Source organism: Lutra lutra, chromosome 9, assembly GCF_902655055.1.
Source record: "Lutra lutra chromosome 9, mLutLut1.2, whole genome shotgun sequence".
NCBI classification, from domain to species: domain Eukaryota; kingdom Metazoa; phylum Chordata; class Mammalia; order Carnivora; family Mustelidae; genus Lutra; species Lutra lutra.
Window position 1 is genome coordinate 37,367,125 of NC_062286.1, and position 16,096 is coordinate 37,383,220.

The 16,096-nt window shown below is 50.4% G+C and overlaps 1 protein-coding gene across 1 annotated transcript in view; it reads left to right on the forward strand.

Annotated features, from left to right (window-relative positions):
- Positions 1-2,623: 2,623 nt before the first annotated feature.
- FBLN7 (fibulin 7) overlaps positions 2,624-16,096 on the forward strand; it is a 47,626-nt gene continuing 34,153 nt past the window's right edge. The window contains exon 1 of the mRNA XM_047747160.1: positions 2,624-2,843. Coding sequence (XP_047603116.1) covers positions 2,766-2,843 — 78 coding nt within the window. The 5' untranslated portion in view covers positions 2,624-2,765. The remainder of the gene's footprint in view (positions 2,844-16,096) is intronic.

The following is a 16,096-nucleotide window of genomic DNA, read 5'->3' on the forward strand; positions in this document are numbered from 1 at the left end:
AGTTGGCAGGGCTGTGCCTCAAGTTGGCACTCAAAAAAATTTTTGTGTAATGAGGGAATTGGACCATCACTGCACTCCTTCTAGATCACCCCCCACCCCTGTTCCTACACAGTTATCCTGGTTCAGGCTAACATGCTGGGCTTTGTTCCCAGGACCCTTTGTAGGTGTGTGGGGGTGGGGGGAGGCTGATGACATTTAGAATCACAGATAAGGGATGAAGGTGGGAAAGGGAGAGAAGCAACCCCGAATGAGCCAACAGGCAAAATAAGCATATGAACCCCACAGGGTGTGGGACACTACAGGGGCAGAGAACCCTACAGGACAGCTTTGGAATGGTTGTTTCAGGCTGGGTGCTGCTTCTGATTGGGCGATAAACAGATTTCTGCAGCAAATCTTCCTTTCTCGTTTTGCACCCCAACATTACACAGGGAACACAAGTGTATCAGCAAAAACACTGATCCCAGAAGATGGTCATTGATTCTGTCAAAAAACTTTAAAAATATTTTCTTTAGAGGTATGGATACCCAATCCCCCAGCCCAGCCAATCCCTGACATTCAGGAATATTCTCTTGAAAACTAAACACAGAGGAAACAGAAGAAGTAATATAGCGGATGGACCCACTTCGTATAAGTCAAAGGTTGGTTTTTGGAGACCTGAATATAGCACATTGGGCTTATTTTCACAGTTTGCTTTCAGACAGCCCTGATGGGTTCTGGGCTGCCTTGACCCCTGTGGGTCAAGGGCAGTTGGAGACAGAGAGAGAAGGGGCAGTACTGCTGGGGCAATGGGACCTTAGAAAGTTAATTCAGAGCAGACACCAAGCACTAAATGGAAGATGGCCATAGGACAAGAGCAACAAACAGAAATTAGTAGATAGGGGGTAAAAAAATCCCTGTTGAAATTCAGAAATGCTTAAAAAATAGAAAAAGAAAGAGGAAGGAAGGGAGGGAGTGGAGGAGAGGAAAGGAGAGGAAAAAGACAACACAGAACAAAAAAATTCTGTAACTAAATTCCTGAAATCCTGTATATCTGCATTTAAATGAAAGGTGCTAGGGGTGGAAGGTAGCCTATGCTGGAGACAGCACAGCTCTGGGAGGTGCCTGAGTCTGGGGTTTACATACCGTGGGCAAGTCACTCAACCATGCCCAGATTCAGCTTTATGAATCCACAGAGAGGGCAAGAGAGGAAAAAAGAACACTTCCTTCCATGTGCCGAAGTCTGGCTCCCAGTTCACAGCCAGAAGCAGGCTGAGAAGTCTTGGCCTCCAGGGGAGGTCACCATGTAAACAGGAGGTGGAATAAAATACACACGAAACACGGCCACACCAGCCAGAACCCAATCTTTCATTAGTGGGAGGGAGAGAGAAGGGTAAGTGATGGAGGCTGAGGGAGCACTGGCTTTGGCATCAAGGGCGAACACATGATAGACTGAGGCAGAAAACCATAATTTCCACAGGCTCCCTGGGATGGGACCACTGCTGCCTGGTCCCTCCACTTGGACTGGCAAAAGCAAGGTTTTGCCCAGTCTCCAGGAGCGCAAACAGATTACATGGGCCCCGCTCTATTTCCTGTGACAGGAAAGTGGAGGGAGAAGCACAGTAGGATTTCCTGGATAATGAATGCTCAGGTGGCCAGCCTTCACCACACCCTCGCTTTCCAGGGGACTCCAACTTTCCTTTCTGCCTTCCAGTGGAACTCTTGGTCTGAGACGACAGTCTTCTGAGCTCCATTCCTGGAGCTCTGAGTGGGCTCTGCTAAATGAAATGCGGAAAGGAAAAATAGATTTGAGGCTTGGCCAGACTTGGTGTGCACCATGACATCTGCAGTGTTGCCTTCTGAAAACATTCTTCAGTAAGAACTTAAATAATGTTTTCCAGGAGCTTGGGGCTGAAGCCATCTGGTTCCTTCCACAGCCCCAGGATGCAGGGGACTTCAGACCACTCGTGTCTGTCCTTCCCAGCGGGATTTCCCACCGACTTCAGCAAAGCATCCAAGTTTCTGATAACCTGGCCTTGGCCTTCGTTTTAAACGGAGTTCCTCCTTCAGGTTGGGGAGGGGAGAACGATCAATGAGGACAGGAGATTCTTGGTCCCCGTGCATGTGTGTTCTCATTCCCCACTAGCATGACTGAGAAGGACACTCATCCACTTGATGGAGAACTTGGGACGCTTAGGAAGCCCGTCTCCCGGCCGGGCCGGTGCTGCTCTCTGAACGCCGTGGAGGAAGGGGTCCCGGACGCAGGCTGCGAAGTAGGGCAGAGCTGGAGCGGGATCGCCACTCCGCCGCCCCTGGCCGGCGACGCGCGTCTCGGGCTCCCCAGCGGGGCTAGGGGACGGTCGGGGGCGGGGGGCGGCCCGTCCGGGATGGGCTGGCGGCCGGGCGCGCGTGCGGGGCACCGGCCACGCGGCCTCGGCCGCCTTGGCCCGCGAGGCCCTCCGGATGCCCGCGCTCGTCCTCGGCGTCGCGCCCGGCCTCCTCCGGGAGCCGCGCGGGTTGGGCGCGCTCCCAGGCGCATTCCTGGCCGGGCAGCCCCTCCTCCTCGGCCTCGGCCCCCGGGCTGGCGCCTCCCCGCCTCGCCGGGGCTGTCTCGTGCGGGCGGCTGCGGACGCTCGCGGCCCGCGCACGGCGCACCTGGACCCGAGACGGCGCCCGCCGCGCTCCCGGGCTCCCGCCGCCCTCCCTGCGCCAGCCGCTGCCGGGCCACGGCGTGGGCCGGCCCGAGGCGGTGTCTCCCCTTCCCCAGCCGCGCGGTTCCCACCGGCAAGATGGTGCCCAGCTGTCCCCGCGCGCTCCTGCTGCCGCTGCTGCTGCTCCTCGCCTGCCCCGCGTCGCGGGCTTCCCAGGTCAGTGCCCTCCCACCTCTCGCCCGTCCGGCTCGCCGGGGAGGCAACGCCAAGGACTTGGGCTCGTGGCTCGGCGCTTGGAGGCTTGGGCAGGGGGCGCGGAGCGGCTCTTGGGACCCCCCGCCTGTCACCTGAGCTGCATCGCGGGCCGGGCGCCTGGGAAGACCCGGGCTGGTCCAGCGGCGCCGTCTGGGCGACAGCCTCGGTCCGCGGGGGACAGGGCTCCGCGTGACGATCGTGGGTTGGAGGAAGGTGTCCCTGGGATGTATGAGACGCCGGGCTTTGGTGGGGCTCCCCCCTGGAGCTCCTGGTCACCCCGTAAGGGTGGAGACTGTCCCCGCCCTCCAGCTCCCAACATTCAAATTTCTAACTGAAATCTCTTTCCCACCGCCGCCGTCGATTTTAAGCGCGCGCGGAGTCGGCGAGCGGCGTTTGCGCTGCGCAGGCAGAGGCGGGCCGGGAGGTCTCTGAAGCCGTCGCATCGCGCGCTTAGGGGGCCTTAGATTTGGAACTGCATTTTCTTTCCCACCCTGACAGACAGCTTGCTGTTTCGTTTTTCTCTCCCTGCCGTTTGTGTTTGTTGGAATCTCACTGGGTTTATTTATTGGACCAGATTCACTTTTTATACTAACCAGTAAGAACCGATGGTTAAAATTGAGGTAAGAATGCAGATAAAAATACATCTTCCCATAGGTGGAAGGTGGAACTGGAATTGCTGAATTCTGAGCCAGCAACCGCCAGACTGGCCCTGGCGGCGGAAGACCCCTCCCCTGTGGTGGGCGTGGCCCGTGGGCAGAGCGGCGGTCCCCCCAGCATCACCAGCCTAAGCGGTACCAGTGGTGGAGGCAGAAGGAAAGCCTGCATTGACTCACTGAAAGCCCCATGAGTGCCCGGTTCTTGATTAAGCATCTTCCATGCCCTTAAATCTCAGAGCAGCCCTGTGAGGTGGGGAGCACTGTCATCCCCATTTTGCAAAGGAGAGAACGGAGGCCCAAGGGGATCGTGACTTACTTAAGGTCACATGGTCAAGGAGTAGAGAAAATTCAGTCCCTCTCCTTGGATTCTAAACCTTTACCCCTTCCCCACCGACACTGGTTTACCGTCTAAATTCCTGAAGCAGGCGGGCACACTCACAGCCACTTAGAAGCCCCTGGGGTGCAGGAAGGAATTCCAGGCAGGGAGAACGCAGTGGAGACTGGAGGTGGGTGGTGTGAGTGCAGAAGTTGGGAGTAGGGGGCGCCTGGGAGGCGCAGTTGGTTAAGGGTCCCACTCTTGATTTGGGTTCAGGTAGTGATCTCAGGGTCCTGATCTCGGAGTGATGAGATCATCCTTGGGTGGAGGACCGTGCTCAGCACAAAACTGCTTAAGAGGCTCTCCCTCTGCCCTTTCCCACTTGCATGCATGAGCTTTCTCCCTCTCTCAAATAAATAAGTAAATAAATCTTTTTCAAAAATTAAAAAAAAAAAAAAAAAGTGGTCAGCAGGAAGCCAGGCAGCAGGGGCTAGTCTGAGGCCACGCGAAACCACCAACAGAGCAAGGGATCGCCCACCCACTTTGCAGGAGACAAAACAAAACAAAACACCAGGCCCAGAGGCAAAGGCCAGAAGTGTAGGGTGGGCACATCTAGCCGGAGCCCTCAGAGTGGGAGAATGGACGGGATGTACCAGCAGATTCTGGGTCCCCGGCTCTGCCACTGGCTCTCCGGGTTACCCAGACAACAGCAGAGACCCTGGCAGCTCTCAGATGTCTATGGCTGCTGCAGAGGCATAAAATGAGTCCTCTCAGGCTCTGGTCCCCAATCCCTGCCTCCCTGGGCTTTGTGAGGGGGAAAGGGAACAAAAGGGATTGTCTATAGAAGTTGGTTTAAGGGGCGCCTGGGTGGTTCAGTGGGTTAAAGCCTCTGCCTTCGGCTCAGGTCATGATCCCAGTGTCCTGGGACCGAGGCCTGAATTGGGCTCTCTGCTCAGCGGGGAGCCTGCTTCCTCCTCTCTCTCTGCCTGCCTCTGCCTACTTGTGATCTCTGTCTGTCAAATAAATAAATAAAATCTTAAAAAAAAAAAAGAAGAAGAAGTTGGTTTAAAAAGTTCTTGTGAAAGCGTCCTTCATCCAAAGTCTCAGGGGTCTCCCCCCCCAGGCCCTACCTGGGGGAGCCTGATAGGTAAACCATAAAGAAGGCCCCAGGAACACTCTTTACTGGGCTTCTTCTCATGTCTCCGGTCCTTGCTCTAATAAGCACCCCTTTGCAGAGGCCTTCCCAACCCCATGCTAAATGGGTCTCCTCCCTGCCCTTGTGTTTCCTATTTTGGTTCCATGAAAGGCTCTGGAATAGGAGTGATCACATTTGTAATAGTTTCTTCTCATAGAATTTGAATTTATAATCTGTCTGCTCCACTACAGGGCCCCAGGGCCAGGGACCATAGCTGGGATTTTTACCCAGGGACCCCACATAGCTGGAGTTCAGCAGAATGAAGGGAGTGTAGTCATGCTGGTGCCGCTCTGAGCAGGACAGAGCTGGGCGGTCTCAGTGTAAACCTTGGCTGCACATCATGTCACCTGGGAATCTTCTAGAAATCTTGATGCTAGCCTTATCCCAGAGAATCTGATTCAGCTGTCTGGGTTGGGGCTCAGGCATCAGTATTTTTTTTTTTTAAGTGTCCCTAGTGATTTGAATCAGACAGGTGGTGCATGAGACCTAGTGGACACCCATCTTTCAGAGTTAAAAGCTGCAGACCTAAGAAAGGGCCAAGGGGGGGGGTGGTTCAGAGTGGACAAATAATTGGGCTCACGAGGACCTGAGGGGCCGTGGCATAGCTGGAGTTGATCTGATCTGAACACGTGATGAGCCTGGGGCTCTTGAACCCAACAATTAGGCTTGCTGGCCGGTGGAGATGCAGCCCGTGTTTGGAGAGTAAATGGCACTCATGGGACCATTGGCTGCCTCAGGGAGATGGGCAGAGTCCATGGCCATCCAAGGACCTCTAGCTCGAGGCAGTGGGAGTTCCTCACGGTAGCCCCCACTGGGGGTCCTCTGTTAACCAGGAAATGTGCTCACTTTGTTTCATTAGGTGCAAGCCCAAGGAAGCATGATAGGTGTATGTGAGTGTGTGCATGTGTCTGTGTGCCAGGGCCCGTGAGTGTAACTGTGTCTGCACGAATGGGTGGTTGTGTTTGCTACGGGGTGTGTATGTGCATGCATATCTGTGAGGTATCTGTGTGTGTGGTGTGTGTGTGTGTGTGTGGTGTGTGTGTGTGTGTGTGTGTGTGTGTTACAGGATAGGGGGAGGCTGCTTTCTGGAAGAGTCTGGAGCAGTAGTCTCATGGGAATGGACAGTATCATCCCCTCTCCTGCCATCCTCCGTGGCGTTCCACTTCTGTCCCTCTTGTCAGTGCAGATGTCCTGAGTCACTTTGCAGTGGTTTTGTGATTAGCTGGATGGGAGCAGGTGGTGGTGAGGAAGGAGGGCAGATTGAGCAGCGTGGGGATCCCACAAGTGGGGGCCCTTTCTTAAAACTACTGCCCACTCTGTGGTCTTCCCACTGGAAGAGAAACAGCCCTGTTGGGGAGACGAGAAAGGGAAATGTAACAAGCCCCCCTTCTCCTCCCCACAACAGCTCTAGGCGGACAAGGAAGGCAGGGTCTCAGCATCCTCCTTGCCTGGGGGGTGGTTCAGAAGGCTTTCCCTTCCCCAAAACTTCTCCTTGTGAACAGATGTCACAGGGTTTCAAATTCTACCATTAGAGGTTCATTCTTTTGGTGAGCTTCTCCCATTGGCTTTTTACAGTTGAATGAAGAAAACCCCCAGTTTTGGGAATACATTGCCGTGATTTGTACCATAGAACTATGTTCCATATGTGGTAACTGCCACCACAGTCAGGAGACTGCACCACTGCCCAGAACTGATCTGTCCTTCATTGCCATAGTTTTGTCTTCTCCACAATATCATACAAATGGAATCAACAAACGCATAGCCTTTTGAGTCTGGCTTTTTAAAATTTAGCATAATGCAATGAAGAGTCTTCTGTGTTGTTCCGGGTCTGCACAGTCGTTTTACTCATAGTGTGACGGAATCAGATTCCGTGGTCTAGGCGTACCACAGTCTACGCATTGGTTCACCCACTGAACGGAGTGGACACCTCTGGTGTCATTTCTGTTTTTTGGTGATCATGAATGAAGCTGCTATAAACATTCTAATGCAGCTTTTGTGTGTGTGAGTGAATACGAATATTCATTTCTCTCAGGCAAATATCTAGGAGTGAGACTGCAGGGTCATATGGTAAATGTAAACTTCACTTTGTAAGAAACTGCCAAACTGTCTTCCATATTAGTTGCATCGTTTTACGTTCCCACCAGCAGTGGATAAAAAGACTCTGTCACTCTACTTGCTCACCACTTAATAATGTCAGGTTGGCTGGTTTGTTTCCAAGCCATTCTGATAGGTATGCAGTGGTATCTTATTATGGTTTTCATCTCCATTTCCCTAAGGACTACTAAAATTGAGAATCTTTTTTGCCTAATGTTGAGAATTTTATTTGCCATGAGTGGTCTATTGGGTAAAGTGTCTGCCCCTTTAAGAAATGGATTAATTTCTTACTGTTCAGTTGTAGGTGTTCTTTATATAGTCTCATTACTAGTCTTTTTTAGGTATGTGAACCGCAAATATTTTCTCTCAGTCTGTAGCTTGTCTTAATGTCCACCCCAGAGCAAACATTTTAAATTTTGGTGAATCTAAACTGATCATTTTTTTTTTTTTAAATTTTTATGGATCATGCCTTTGATGTCAAGTCTGAGAACTCTTTGCCCCACTCCAGGTCCTAAAATTTCTCTTCTGTATTTTCTTCCAATTTTTTGTATAGTTCTGCGTTCTGACATTTAGATCTGTGATCTATTTGGAGTTAATGTTTGCACAAAGTGTGAGTTTTATGTTGGGAATTGCTTTTTGCATATAGATTTCCAACTGTACCAACATTGTTGAGAAGATGGTTGAGTTACCATTGAATTATCACCGCAACTTTGACAAAAATCAGTTCGTCATGCAGGTACGGGACTATTTCTGCCAGTAACCCACTATTTTGATTACTGTAATTCTATAGTAAGATTTCAAATCAGGTAGGTTTTAAGATGTTCTTATTCTTTTCCAAAACTGTTTTGAATATTCTAGTTTCTTTTCCTTTCCATTAAAATCTTAGAATTAGCTTGTCTATTTCTTCTAGACAAGAAATTCTATTGGAATTTTGATTGAGATTACATTAATGCTATTGATCGATTAGAGGTAAATTGGCATCTTAACAATATTGGGTCTTCCAGTCTGTGGACATAATACATCTGTCCATTTATCTAGACCTTTGATTTCTTTCATCAACATTTAAAAAAAATTTTAAATAAATATGCTTTGTTAGATTTATACCTAAGTGTTTCATTTTTGGAACTCCTTTAAATGGTATTGTTTTATTAAATTTTCATTTCCAGTGGTATATTCCTTGTATATGGACAGCTAATGGATTTTTCTGTGTTGACCCTGTATCCTGTGACATTGTGGAACTCACTTATTATGGAGTTTTGTTTTTGTTGTTTTTGTAGATTCTCTCTAGGTTTTTTACATAAACGATTGTGTCATCTGTGAATATGGGCAGTTTTATCTCTTCCTTTCTAATTTATGTGCCATTGGTTTATTTATTTAGCCCTATTACACTGGCCGAAACCTCCAGTACTATGTTGAATAGGGAAGTGAACATCCTTGCCTTGTTCTAGAACTTAGGGAGAAAACATTCAGTTTTGGGGGGGTTGTTTTTTTTTCTTACATTAAGTGTAGGTTTTTTGTAGATGCCATTTGGTAAGTTAAGATTTCTTTCAAGACATAATTTGGCAGAGTTTTATGAATGAATGTTGAATTTTGTCACGTGCTTTTTTTCTGCTTAAATTGATATGATCCAGTGGTTTTTCCTCAGTTTGTTAAAAAGGTGGATGAGCTCGGTTGATTTTCTATTTTGAAACCAGCCTTGCAGTTCCAGATAATCCTAACTGGTTGTGGCTTTATTTCTCTATATATATTTCTCTGAATTCCTCTGTATTTCTGGATTGCATTTGCTAATATTTTGAGAGAATTTTTGCCTGTTTTCCTGAGGGACATCGGTATAGAGTAGGGGTCTGCACACTGTGGCCCCTGGGCCACATCCAGCGCCCCTGCTGGTCAAATCTGGCCACACCCATGCATTCACATATTTCTGCACTGCTTTTTGCCCTACAGTTGCAGACTTGAGAGGTTGCAACAGAAGCCATATGGGCTTCAAAAAAGGAAATTTCCTTGGCCCTCTGCAGATAACGTTTGCTGACCCCTGGTCCCGTCTTTGCAGGGTCCTGTTACCAGGGTAGTGTTCCCTTGTCTTCTGTTTTCTGGAAGAGATTGTGTAGGATTTGTCAGTTCTTGAAATGTTTGGTAGAATTTACCAATGAAATCATGTGGGCCTGGAGAATTCTTATCTGGAAGGTTTTGCACTATGAATTCAATTTCTTTACAGATACAGAACAGTTTGGGTTAGCTTTCTTCTTTGGGTGAGTTTTGGTAGTTTGTGGCTTTCAAAACATTGATCTGTAGTCCTCTCTCTCTTGAGACAACTGCTTCTGAATGCCCTGGAGATTACTCCACATTCTAAACAGCCAGTCGCCTGTGATGACAGATAGATACTCTGTTCCATTGTTCACACCGAGCCAAATAGTCTACTAGGATTAACGCTCTTTCTTGTGCAACTCTGTGGTTGTCCTGAAGTTTCCCCCCCGTTTGCCTTCAGTCAAATACATAAGCACAGTGGTTTCTAGCTCTTTCCTATTCCACCCTCTGTCCGGGCAGCTTTCCCTTGGAGCCTGTAGTCCCCAGTCCCGCTGACCCTGACTTTGGCTGCCTGCTCTTCTGAGCTGGAGTCTATGTTTTATAGATCATACCTCTTCCTCTTTCTTGGCTTCCTCCCTTGGTTTTTTGAACGCATCCCCAGGAAAATGATGTTTTAATTTGCAATCGTTAGGCATTCCCAGACCACTTTCCTACTGTGGCTATTACCATTTTTCCACACCGACCCTTTAAAGCAGTCAGCAGTAGCACCGCTATCCCCAGGCTGTCCATGGGGGTCTTGAGGCGCCCCGGAAATTGGCCGCGGAATCCTCTCGTGGGGAGCAAGGCCACGGGCAGGAAGAAGTTAGGGGAGGACCGCTGCCCCACCCACTCTCCCTCCTGACTGAGTCCAGGAAGGGCGGATCCGAGGCGGAGTCCTTGGTCTGCGATGAATGACATGAGGGGTGAAAGGGGGAAAACCCGAGGAGCTTGTCTGTCCCCAGCAGAACGGGGGCAGCTCAGCTCGGTCAGCGGCGCTGCTGCTTTGGGTCCATCGCCGGGCCCTGCTCCGCGTCTAGGCTGACAGAGCTCGTTGGTCACTTCAGAGCTCAGAGTGGAAGGACACCACGACTGACAAGGGATGTCTGCAGGGATGCATGGGGATGGGCTGAAGCGACAGGCACACGTGGAAGCCATCCAGATTCCCCACTTTTTGAGAGTTTGCATGGGGTCACTTCACTTTTAGGGAGGACCTCCATGAGGACCTCCATGAGTACCCGTTCCCGCTCTCCGAAGGAAATCCCAAGAGGATTTTCGCTTTTATGAAAAAAGGCGCAAAGCAAAAACAGCGATCCGAGTTAGGTTTGCCGCGAGCTGGTGAAGCCGCGGCCGCACCGCGAGCGCCGAGAGTGGCGCCACCCAGCGCCTCCCCTGGAAACCGCACTCAGCATCTCAGCCTCCGTCCGCCAGATTGGGCCTGGGAGCATCTGTGCTTTGTCGGGAAACTCAAATAATTTTCCATATAAATTAATGGTAGTTGCATCTTTGCTTTACGCCACTTTGGCTTACAAAAAGGTTTCCGAGGAACGCTCCACTTTCAGATACGGGGGTGGAGGGGTGGGGGTGAACGGACCCAGATTTCACAAAACAAGTATTTGGTGCCTCCAGAAGCCCAGGTGCCAGGATCAAAACAGACAGGGACCCTGCTTTCGGTTTTGAAAGAGCTGTCCTGGATCTGGATTCGGCAGCCCAGTGGGGAAGTGGAGCGGGGCTCAGCTGGGCTGTTCTGCTGCTCTGCTCCAGACCCGGCCCCTTGGGGCTGGGACCCTCCTCCATCTGTGGGCAGCTGCCAGGTTAGCTGGGGCGGGTTGGTCTCCGGTGGCTCGTGGGATGCATCTCGGCTCTGCCCACACAGCCTCTCTTCCTCCAGCAGGCTAGCCTGGCCTTTTCCCATGGTGTGGCAGTAGAGGGCTGAAGCTGAGCACAATGCACGAGACTTCTAGAGACCATGTTCTAAAATGAATCTGGCCTGGGTCCCCTGGGTGGCTCAGCCGGTTAAGTGTCAGGTCATGATCTCAGGGTCCTGGGATCGAGCCCTACCTCCGGCTCCCTGCTCAGTGGGGTGTCTCCTCCCTCTGCCCTTCCTTATACTCTCTTTCCTTGTCTCAAAATAAATAAATAAAATCTTAAAAAAAAATGAACCTGAGATTTGGGGGTTGCCCAGGTATGGTGAAGGAATGGGTGAAACAGAGTAAAGGGGCTAGCCAAGTTGGGATTGGCTAGTTTGACTAATTTTAGAGGATAGTGGTGCAGGCTGCTTCTAGTTGCCTGATGCCTGACCCTGGGGCTCTTTCGGGGGATGGGGGGTGTGGGGGTGCGAGATGAGAGATGGGGAGGCTGAGGGGGTGTTAGGGCCTCACACAGGCAAGAGCCAGAGAAAGCGGGGGAATGATTCTGGACTGGTTGGCTGTGCTGGGGGTGGGTGCAGGGTGTTGGGGGTTTGCTGCCTCTAGGAGTGTGCTAGCCCTGAGAGGGGCAGTCCGGGCCAAGTTGGCAAGGCCCCAGATGTCAAAACATCAGATACAGAAACTAGACAATACAGCTAATCCAGATCCAGCCTTGGAGCTTGTCTTTCGCTCCCACTAATTTTGTTGGCCAAGGCAAGTCACAAGCAAGTCACAAGGCCAGCGTAGATCCAGGAGGCGAGAAAATAGATTTCCACCTTTTTTTTTTTTTTTAAGATTTTTTATTTATTTATGAGAGGGAGAACATGAGCAAGAGAGTGAGAGAGAGTACAAGCAGGACGGAGGGACCAAGAGAGAGGCAGGCTCCCTGATGAGCAGGGGGCCTAACATGGGGCTCCATCCCAAGACCCCGGGATCGTGACCCACTCTGAAGGCAGACGTTTAAATGACCACTGAGTCACCAAGTGCCCAGATTTCCATCTTTATGGGGCCAGCCGCACAGTCTCCTTGCAGATGATGGGGATGGCTGGAGTGGGAGTGGGGGGTGGACTGTAGCAGTTTCTGCCAACTTTCCCACAGAGTGACCCAGAGATGTACTGCAGGCAAAGGCGTGCAATCAGGGTGAGGACAGGGGACAGAGAGTCCTTCCTGGCACCTTGGGCCTTCTCCAGAAATTTCATCCTCTCTCTGGCACCTTCAGGAATGGGCCTCAAGTCCTATCCAGGATAGTCCTGATTACAAAGAAGAATGGAGGCCTCTTCGCTCCCCAAGGGTAGTGGGTATTGACAGTGGGTAGTGGGTATTGGGTAGTAGGTATTGACAGTGGGGACAGCGGGGACAGTGTGGACAGAATGGGACAGGCCCATTCACACTGGAGGAGCAGTCGTGTTTGACACCACACCAGATTCCAGGCAGACCAGACCATCTTGGTCTGCGCAGCTGCTCCCCGCACCGTCTGGACACCAGCCCTCCCTCCGTGGCCACCAGCCCTGCCTCCCAGCCAGCTGCCCGTGCTCCCGAAGTCTCCAGACTGTTGACAGAAACCTGAGTGTGCTGGTCACTCCCTTGATCTGCAGGGACAGTGGCGGGACTGCTGGACAGCTGCCAACCTTCTCAAGGCTCGTGCAGCCCTAAGGGACACGGGGACATCGGGGCAGGTAGAACTTTCTACATCCTTTCAAACCCCCAACCAGAGTCTTCCATGCTTTTTGGTAACTGCCTAGGACCTAAAATTAGGCCATTACATTTTCATGAAAGAAAAAATAAGTCCCTATACTTCAACAGGATCCACATCTACCCACTCCAGTAAATAAAAGCTATACCTCAAGGAAGTAATCATTTCTTTTCCTTGTGTGTGGGAAGACGTGGGCCCCTCTGGCAGTCTGGGCACCCAAATCTCCCTTGGGAGGAGGCTAAATGGGAAGCAAGGCCCAAGCCACTCATCCTGGGGTTGGGTTTCCATGTAAGATGGAGACACGACAGCTATACACGTCAAAACCTGGGGAGAGCTGGGGAAAGGCTAGCTGCAACTCCAGGCAACTCCAAAGCCCCCAAGCTGTGTGTTGGCCCCCCTGCGGCCTTTCGGATTGGCCAGTGACTCAGACATTTCTCTTTACTCTGGAGATTAATGTACCTCTAGAACCTCAACAGAAGGGGAGCACCCTGCAAGCCCCAAAGGAACACTTCCCTCTGCGCACCCGGGCTGTGTCCCCCATCCCCGCAGGAGGGGCTGGGGTCAGAGAGCATCAGCTGTAACTGGGCACATGGCCCAGGGAGCCGAGGGCACAGATGCTTCCCAGCTTCTCTGAAGAAAAGGAAAGCACCGCAGAGTTCAGGGCAGGGAGGGGTGTCTGTAGTATCAGAGAAAAAAAGAAACAAAGAAAAGCTGCTTCCAGAGAAGTAGCAGTCATTTACACTAGTGAGAAAACATAAAAGCAAGTGAGAATCCTCGGAATATGTTGGTATCACCTCAGGGGCTCCTGTGATTTGGGCCTTTTGTCTGATTGCATGATTCAAGATTTTAACCTCCCAGAAGGAAGCTAACACGTAAGATACTGTGCTCATTCCACAACTATGTCCTGAGAACCCATTCTGCTGCCGGGCCCAGTGTTATTCCGGCCTGGGGAGGCTGCAGGGCCCCAGGCACTATATCAAGTGGAAAAGACCCACAGTACCTGATCAGTGTCTTGGTTCCCACTCTTCCTGGCTGAGTGCCCTGGGGCAAGTTTCTGCCTTTAAAGAATCCGTTTCCTCCTATGAACACTGAAGGTAAGAGACACACACACACACACACACATCTCAGAGGACTGTAGTAATGAGAAAACACCATTCAGAGAACGTGTTCACTGTAAGTGCTCAGTATGTGGTAGGGGAGGGGAAGCTGAGGAGGACACAGGCCCTGCTGTCATGGAGCTTACCAAGCAGGGAGAGGAAAACAAGATAAAACTGAAAAGTATCCAAAGGCAGACAACTGAATTGGGGAGCTGTTTTGAAGGAAGGTCAGGAGGCTACTGAACACTGAGCAGGCAGGTACTCTCTGAGAGGGGACTTCTCAGGGAAAGTGGGAGCACAGGACCCGACTTCTGAGGACCAGGGGCAGATTTTCTGAGCAGAGCAGTGCAGATGCCCTGAGGTAGAAACGAGCTTGCTGAGGCATGTGGAGAGACTCAGAGGAGGTCCAAATACCGGAGTTCAGTGGACAGAGTGGGGTGCTCAATCTGGGCACAGCTGGAAGTGGCTGGGCTTGATCAGGTCTGTAGGCAGAGTAATAGTCCCCAAAGAGGTCTATATTCTCATCCCTGAAACCAGTAAACCTGACGTTGATTTTAGCCCAGTGAGATCCATGTCGGATTTCTGACCTACAGAACTATAAGAGAATAAATTCATGTTGTTTTAAGCTGTTAAGTTTTTTATTATTATTAACATATAATGTATTATTTGCTTCAGGGTTACAGGTCTGTGATTCATCAGTCTTACACAATTCACAGCGCTCACCATAGCATATACCCTCCCCAGTGTCCATCACCCAGCCACCCACCCCATTCCTCCCACCCCGCTCCACTCCAGTAACCCTCAGTTTGTTTCCTGAATTAAGAGTCTCTTATGGTTTGTCTCCCTCTCTGGTTTCATCTCGTTTCATTTTCCCCTCCCTTCCCCTATGATCCTCTGTCTTGTTTCTCAAATTCCTCAAATCACTGAGATCATATGATAATTGTCTTTCTCTGATTGATTTATTTCGCTCAGCACAATAACCTCTAGTTCCATCCACATTTTTGCAAATGGCAAGATTTCAATTTTTGATGGCTGCATAATATTCCATTGTGTGTGTGTGTGTGTGTGTGTGTGTGTGTGTGTCACATCTTCTTTATGCATTCCTCTGTTGATGGACATCTAGGTTCTTTCCATAGTTTAGCTATTGTGGACAATTGCTGCTATAAACACTCGGGTGCACGTGCCCCTTCAGATCACTACATTTGTATCTTTAGGGTAAATACCCAGTTGCGCGATCTCTGGGTCATAGGGTAGCTCTATTTTCAACTTTTTGAGGAACCTCCATGCTGTTTTCCAGAGTGGCTGCACTGGCTTGCATTCCCACCAACAGTGGGAATGCAAGTAGGAGGGTTCCCCTTTCTCCACATTCTCGCCAACACTTGTCGTTTCCTGACTTGTTAATTTTAGCCATTCTGACTGGTGTGAGGTGATATCTCATTGTGGTTTTGATTTGTAGTGTCTGTTGGCCATCTGGATGTCTTCTCTGCAGAAATGTCTGTTCATGTCCTCTGCCCATTTCTTGATTGGATTATTTGTTCTTTGGGTGTTGAGTTTGATATGTTCTAGATTTTGGATACTAGCCCTTTATCTGATATGTCATTTGCAAATATCTTCTCCCATTCTGTCAGTTGTCTTTTGGTTTGTTGACTGTTTTCTTTGCTGTGCAATAAGATGTCAAGTTTATGCTGACTTGTTACAGCAGGTAGGGAAGGAATACAGTCTTGTCAGCTCCATGGTCAGGAGTTGGCCTCATTCCCGTAGGTGGGGAGCCATTGGTGGGGTTTAAGCAAGGAAGTGATGCAATCTGGCTCTGATCTCTGACCTTGGGAAGCATGGATCATAGGGGGGAGGGTGAGGACACGGGGAGAGCAGGTGGGACACATGCTGTGGGCCAGTGCAGGATCATTTCAGTGTCGCCGGTGCCTACTCACCCAGAAACCCCTGGAACTGTTCACTGGAGAGTGTGGAAAGATCCAAAAGCATAGCACATCTTTTATTGAGCCTTCACCCTCCATCCCGGCTAGTTATCATTCCAAGAGTGATGACTCCCAAGACTCCGAACCTCCCACCATGCCCAAGCTCAAAGCAGCCATTTTATCCATGCCATTAGCTTTGCCCAGGCTGCCTGCTGGATTCAGGCCCTCCCTCAGCTCTGCCCTCTCTCCTCCCCCTCTTCAGAGTCAACCACAGGAGAC